The sequence below is a fragment of the Musa acuminata genome, chromosome BXJ1-8, assembly GCF_036884655.1.
Source record: "Musa acuminata AAA Group cultivar baxijiao chromosome BXJ1-8, Cavendish_Baxijiao_AAA, whole genome shotgun sequence".
Lineage (NCBI taxonomy): Eukaryota > Viridiplantae > Streptophyta > Magnoliopsida > Zingiberales > Musaceae > Musa > Musa acuminata.
In genome coordinates, this window is record NC_088334.1 from 6,014,529 (window position 1) to 6,021,680 (window position 7,152).

Here is a 7,152-nt window from a genome sequence, read left to right on the forward strand (position 1 = left end):
CCATTTCTCATCCCTTATTCTTCCTCTTAAAATTATATTTGGCCATTAAATTCATATCAAGATTTACAAATGCATTGTCAACCTCATAGCATTTAATATCTTTCTAGCAGATTGCACTCTCAGATCAAAACATTACATTGTGGAAGAGGAATTTGGACACACTCTGCCTCTTATCAGGGCAAAGAACAGATCAAGCTACTCCCTTGAGACACACACGACCTGCTTGCCCACATTATTGCCGGTGAAAAGGCCGACGAATGCTGATGGTCCGTTCTCGAGACCTTCGTTCATGTCCTCGATGTAAACAATCCTCCCCTGCTTGTAGAGATCTATGATGGTGGGCAAGAACTTGGGGAACAGGTGCAGGTAGTCGCTCTGGATGAAGCCCTCCATCCTGATGCGCTTCATCACGAGGGTGTAGAGGTTGGAGATCCCCTTGGGGTCAGAGACGGCGTGCTGAGAGACCATCCCACATACGGCGACCCGACCATGGACTCTCATGTTGAGCAGTGCTGCGTCGAGCATGGCGCCACCTACGTTGTCGAAGTAGATGTCGATGCCCTTTGGGAAGTAGCTGCAAGTTTCAGCAGATCAAGAGGCACAAGGATGGTTTGGGTGAGTTCAAACTTGCAGCCAATGTGTAATGATGAATCTGTGAAGTTATCGGCAACATCTGTAAAATGCACATGGTATAAAATGCTGAAATGCAGTTCAATTTCTTCTCGGACCTCTCAAGTTCATGGTATAAAATGCTAAAATACTTAATTCCAAGTTAACAATGGTAAACCAACTCAAGTTATAATATCGGAGTGACGTTTTTTCTATCTCATAGATCAAGAAGAAAACATAAAACAAGAGAGTCGAATACGTTCATGTGCAATAACTCAAATATATATGCAAACTTTAAGAAACTGAAGTGAGATGGATCGACTTTGGATCAAGAGGAACCTAAGGTACTTGAGCATATCAGAGAATCAGTAAATTTGAGATTGAATAATATAACACGATTTTTAGGAAGTTCAACATCAATTTTTACATGAATCAAAATTTGTAGGTCATAGTGAATTGGTTGAGCTGGGGAAGAATCTAAGGGAGTGGCATGAGATATACACAGACCTTCTCAAGGCTTCAGTCAAGTCAGGTTCCTCTTTGTAATTGAATGCTTCATCAAACCCTAGCTTGTTCTTCAGAAGATCAACCTGATACAAAGTTCAATTAGTAAGCCAGAAAAGCAAAACTGATATATGACTCGATCTCAAGAAAAGGCAAGCCCTACCTTTTGTGCTGATCCAGCACTACCAACAACATAACATCCATGCAGCTTGGCAAGTTGACCCACAAGCTGACCAACTGCTCCAGATGCAGCAGATACAAAGACAAAATCCCCTTTCTTTGGAGCACAGATCTCGTAGAAGCCAACATAAGCCGTAAAACCAGTCATACCTGTTCCCCACAAATGTTTATAAGACCATGATGCCTCTAAGCTTACGAAACATGTCAAAGAAATTATATCTGCATTTAATGGATCCAAATACAGATGCCAGTTAAGCTGGTAAAAGAGTTGCACTCTACCAACTGTACAATGTAAAGATACAAACATTAAGTAGGTGCACCTTGTCAAATGACCAAATGAAGAAGAAAGAAGAAAGAAGAGGTGATATTTGAGAAAAGAACTTTAAAGCCGAAAAATAGCATCATTTCATGCAAGGTTTTAAAATTTGGAAAGATATTAATTTCAGTAATCTACTGAATTGGTAAGGTAAGGGTGTACCAACTACACTGTATACTTTTGGTATCAAAAAAATAAATATCTGTTGGTGCCAAACATGATTGTCCTGCAGTGGTTCTTACTCGGACCGATAAATACTGATCGATAATCACTGTCCCAGCCGGTTTTTTTAAATCTTGATCTGATACAGTCACAAAATGTACTTAGTGATTAATATGAGGGTTCTTTTATGAGCATGTGGTACATAAATTAGACCATGTAAGATATGAGAACTGATATGGGAACAATTTAATTAGAACCAGAGACGGCATGCAAGAACAGATACATACCGAGAAGTCCCACATGGTATGAAAGAGGGACATCAAAGACCTCAATTTTTCTCAGTTGCTCAGTCCTGACAATAGTACTGTACTCTTCCCAGCCAGTTAGTCCTGTGATGTAGTCGCCAACACAAAAATTTGGGTTTGTGGAGTCAACAACTTTAGCCACCCCAAAGCCCTCTATCACCTTCATGGAAATGACAACCACCAAGTCAGCCACTGGGAGCTTGAATATGATAATAATTTATCATCACATTATTCAAGTTTTCATATGAGAGAGATGATATGCACATGAAAGTATGCATTGTAATGATGTTAAGCATCAGGCAATTCCTCACATGTTAGTGATTTAAGCTTGAATATGCATGTTAAACAAGAGAGAGAGACAAGAGAGAGAGAGAGAGAGCACTAATAGTTTGCAATTTCTTGTCTTTATCCTGTAATAAGGATACAAAAGAATCAACTTATTAATGTTTTCATACTCATCACCAAGAAAAAAGAAAAGATTGAAGAATCATCATAAGTAACGGAGTTTCATGTATTTGTTGTCCTTTTTTGATGAAGTTGTTTGCTCAAAAAGATGTAACAAATAGCTCATTTTTCAGCTGAGCTATTTCAGCAGCATTATTACGAACAGGTAACATGCTGCTGTTGGAGCAGAGCAATCTCCTTGACATTGGAATTTGGTCAAGAAGTACTTAACCAAACATAAAGGGAATAGATGATTTATTCTGCTCAAGAAACAAAAAGATTTCAAGAGGAGAGAAGAAGAAGCCAAGTTTCTGATTAATTATCTTTTTCCCCAACAAGTATATTCTTATCAATAGCAAAGTGGGATGGAAATGATTCACCAGTGAAGAGCATCCCAAAGCTCAGAAATCACTATGTCAATCTCACCTCAGAAAAATGAGGCAGAAATTTCAATCTCTTTCCATCTTGAAAGCAGAAATCTTCTGATACGAATTATTACGACCGATCAAACAGTATAGATTAGAGGTGAACGGACGATCATACCGAGCCGGGCTGAAACGGAGGGATATAGGAGTCAGAGTAATCCCTCATCCTCCCCCTCATGTAGGGATCGCAGGAGAGGTACAGGTTCTTCACGACGATGGCTCCCTCCACCCCTGTGGGGGCTCTGAGGCTCGCCTTCCCCTGCCTGATCTCCATGTCCGTCTCCTTCGGAGCTCCCACCACGAACTCCTTCAGCACCACCTGCTTGTTCCTCACCATCTCCTCCGCGGCTTCCCCCATAAGAAAGTACACAACCGAGCAGGCGAGCTACGAAGACGAAGAGGCGAGTGATGCGGGAGGCGAAGAGAAGGATCGCATGGGCTTTAATAGAGGGGATAGAACAGAGGCGCCGCAGTGCGCTTTCCTGACCGACCTGCGTGGCGTATTTGGAGCCAGCCATTGGTAGTCGAACCACGTCGAATCCAAAAGCCCTCAGAGACACTGCTTTACGTGGTCCTTTCGACGTTGACGTTGACTCTACGCCCGTTGACCGCGGGTCTTAGTACCGTACGTCGAAAATACCGTTGTACGGAACACGTATCTATTGAGATCACAGCATATCACGTGATTTCTGCGGAGAAATCTGTGCCATATGCTCCGTGGAGAATCTGGCAACAGTGTGAACCCGAATCCGTCCTCGGATCGATTCACTCAATCTTGCGGGAAGAACAGATGCCAAGCTCATGCTGTGCCAATCGACATCAGTTAGTGTGCAAAGGCGGGTGGGTGTGAATGCTACCCGACGGAGAAGAAGGCTGAAGTGAACAAGCTGAAATAGATGCAAGCCAACCAGTGATTGGTTCACACTTCTTGCAGTCTTTGAATGGATTCTCTGTCTTTGCTAAATGTTTCTATCATGATCATCGAAGTCACATCAGCCACATTCACACTTCAATTTCATCAAGTAAAATATTAGAGGGCTTATCATGGATTGTCGATGCTAGTCGTCGTGTAGAGCTTACCTAAAATGGATAATTCCTTGTAGGTCGACCACGTGTTTGCATTAATGAAATCATCGAGCACTCGACAAATAAGTTGAGGTTCGAAAACTCGATCTAATCGAATTTGATCCAATTTGCTTAAATAAACTATCCAATGGTCTAGAGAGATCAAATTTGGTAGCAACATTGGGGTTTAAGCTCCTAAGCCACACTTTGTGATGTTTGATGCTCAAAGTGAAAGGGGGAAAGATTCATTTCCAAAGGTGATGCCATATTTCAAGACATTGGTCCAAGTTGAGGATTAGTGGGGCATTCATACACTTTGGTTGATGTTAATGGAAAGAGCTAATTTTATGTGACTACCCTACATTTGTTCCTTATAGTCTATTATGACACTTTATTGTTTGAGATTGACATAAGAAATTAGCACCATCTCTTAATTTGGTCTGTTCACATTTCTCAGGTCTTGATGGTAGGTGGAGAGTGGGGGAAAGAAGAAATCCACATCAATGTTGATCTGTGAGTCCAATCATAATTAACACTTTAATGTAATAAAAAAAGGCCTTAAAAAAAAATAATGTCATGAAGGCTTGTAAGTTAGATGATGTGCTCATCAATGGCCTCCTATCATCATCATAATTATTTATAATAATGACTCATGTTCCAATTTAAGTCTTGAAAACTTGGGGTGAAGATTAAACTATATTAGACTCTAATTAGTGAAAAAATATTTTTGTTAAAATAAATAGATAGATCATATTTTAAGATAAATTCTCACTCTTAATGGTGATTCCGAATAGTTTACTCGAAGATACCGAAAGATTTATGTTTGACACATGAAACATGATTAGAGGCATGAAAGTAAAGAGATATACAAAAAAAAAAATGAAAATTATGCTAGTCAAAATTAAACTTAAATCAAAATAAAAGGAGAGAATAAAAGGAAGAAGAAAGAAGTGAAGGATGCAATTAGAATAAAGAGAGAGGATTTTCCTCTTTCTTTAAGGTAGAATAAACTTTCCTCTCTCTCTCTTTAAGGTAAATCATGTATTAATAGGATGCAATTAGAATAAATTATGCTCAGACTCATAAGGTAGATGGTTTTTGGAGAGAGGGCTTTCCTTCCTAATCTTGCTACTTTGATGTCACTTCTTGAAATAATATAATTTCTATTTTCTTGGAAATAAAAAATAAAAAAGAGAGAGAATGCTTTTTGAAATAATATAGTTTCTAGTTGCTTGGAGAGAGAGAGAGAGAGAGAGAGAGAGAGAGAGAGAGAGAGAGAGAGAGGATTTCTTTTGTTGTGATTGTTGCTCACTCCAGCTAAAAGTCCAACAGGAGGTGTTCATGTCTTGTCTGTGTTCATAATATCATCAAACATATGTAGACATAGGTGGAACACAGAATGATCCAATGTTATAATTCAGGTTATAACATTGGCTTCCCCTCACAAATCTGATCATGAAGAATTAAGGAACTAAGATGTCAAAGGTAGCTGAGAGCAGTGAAGAGTAAAGCAGGGGAGGAGTGAGAGATTGTATTGCTTAGGAAGCTAAATCTCTGTACATGAAGTATACCAGCATGTGAAGAGGGTGTCGGCTTGAACAAGCCAATGCACAGACAACCTACTACGACCCGAAAGACCTCCACCTTCATCTCAGAGACAGCTCGGTGGGACATTGAGACCGGAAGCAACCCCATTAGCGTACTTGCAGGAGGACTGTGCTCGCTGACTGTAGTAGCTGAGCTTAATATCTTGCAATGTGATGCCACTGCATGGATTACTGGGGCTGCAGTCGAAGGTCACGGCCACCGGCGTCGCCGACGTCCCCCTGATGTTCTTGTACTTCACTTGACTGATCTTGATGCCGGAGCTCTGACCAGGGCAGCCTTTGTTCCCGGGGCAATAGTTCTGGTCGATTATGATAGGGTTTTGGACGTTGCGCATCAGCGCGTCCTCGAAGACGACTCCCCTCACCTGGCCTTGGATGCGTGTCCCCCATGTCTTGATCCTCACTCCGTTCTGTGTGCCGGAGAATGTCACCGTCTTCACGGTGACGTTTCTGACGCTCTCCTCTTGCAGCCCTTGAGCTCTGCCGAGGCTCCCGATGCTGATGCCGTGGCCGGGGCCGCAGAAGACGCGCTCGATCCAGAGGTGGGCGGTGCCGGGGCCGACGGAGATGCAGTCGTCGCCGGTCCGGATGTTGGCCTGGAGGATGTCGACGCCGGTGGACATCTGAACGTGGATGCCGTCGGTGTTGGGGCTGTTCCCCGACGCCACGATGTTGACTCGACTCAGCTTCACGTTCTGGCAGCGGAGGACCACGATGTGGAACAGCTTGCTGTCGATCGACGTCAGGCCGTCGACGGCGATGTTCTTGGAGTTGACGAAGGTCAGCGACTGCAACCAGGGGAACAAACACGAGTCGCATGATCGATCCATCTACCAGCTACGTACTGCAGAAAGGAAGAGCATGAGCCCCGCTTACCGATGTGCCTCTGGGGCAGCTGCGGCCAGCTAATTTGCAGGCCCACAGGCGACTCCCGCCGCCGTCGATGGTGCCACCGCCGCTGATGGAAACGCCATTAACGCCGCTAAAAGCTATCCACTGGTCCGACCCACTGGAGCCGGAAGGCGCAACCAGGGTTCCTTGGATCAGAAACTTGATCATGGAGTTCTTGCAGGGGCCACGGAAGACGGCCTGGGTCACGAGGAACTTCCCGGCGGGCACGTACACGGTGGCGGGGCTCCAAGAGTTGCACGCGTAGGACCAAGCCTTGAGGAAAGACCGAGCGGAGTCGGCACTCCCGTCGGCTTTTGCTCCAAACTTCACCACGTCGAAGACCGCATCGTTTCCTGGCACGAGGAAGACGAAGACGAAGAAGAGGGGGAGAAGGAAGAAGCTGCTCGTGGGGGTCGCCATGGCTAATGGCTGGTCCGAAGCAGCTCGAGCAGCATATAAAGCATGGAGCGGGTGGGAAATCCTGCAAAGCGATGCAGCCACCAACTCACACACACAGAGAGACTGCATGGTCTTCTTCCACCGAGGTGGGTTAGGTTAAGGTCTGGTAGAAATCCATGGCCAAAGAGAGCAGATACCAGGAAAAGCAAAACCTAGATTGACTGCAACTAAGCGTTTGGTGGAGA

The 7,152-nt window shown here is 43.7% G+C and overlaps 1 protein-coding gene across 1 annotated transcript; it reads right to left on the reverse strand.

The window, feature by feature from the left end:
• Positions 1-14: 14 nt before the first annotated feature.
• Positions 15-6,943, reverse strand: LOC103993503 (2-alkenal reductase (NADP(+)-dependent)). The gene is made up of 9 exons (XM_065078435.1): positions 6,494-6,943; positions 6,089-6,405; positions 5,683-5,737; positions 5,022-5,033; positions 3,064-3,285; positions 2,059-2,236; positions 1,277-1,443; positions 1,117-1,199; positions 15-574 (listed from the first exon to the last, which is right to left on the reverse strand). The coding sequence occupies exons 1-9, from the start codon at positions 6,926-6,928 to the stop codon at positions 196-198; spliced, it is 1,848 nt and encodes a 615-aa protein (XP_064934507.1). The 5' UTR covers positions 6,929-6,943; the 3' UTR covers positions 15-195.
• Positions 6,944-7,152: the final 209 nt, after the last annotated feature.

What these genes read in the sequence shown, in the direction of transcription:
- LOC103993503 (XM_065078435.1), bottom strand. Translation starts at nt 6,928, where the DNA reads ATGGCGACCCCCACGAGCAGCTTCTTCCTTCTCCCCCTCTTCTTCGTC. An exon ending in CTCCGTTTCAGCCCGGCTCG is followed by an intron (nt 2,237 to 3,063) that starts GTATGATCGTCC and finishes ATTTCCATGAAG; the next exon opens with GTGATAGAGGGCTTTGGGGT. An exon ending in TTGACTGAAGCCTTGAGAAG is followed by an intron (nt 575 to 1,116) that starts GTCTGTGTATAT and finishes TGAAACTTGCAG; the next exon opens with CTACTTCCCAAAGGGCATCG.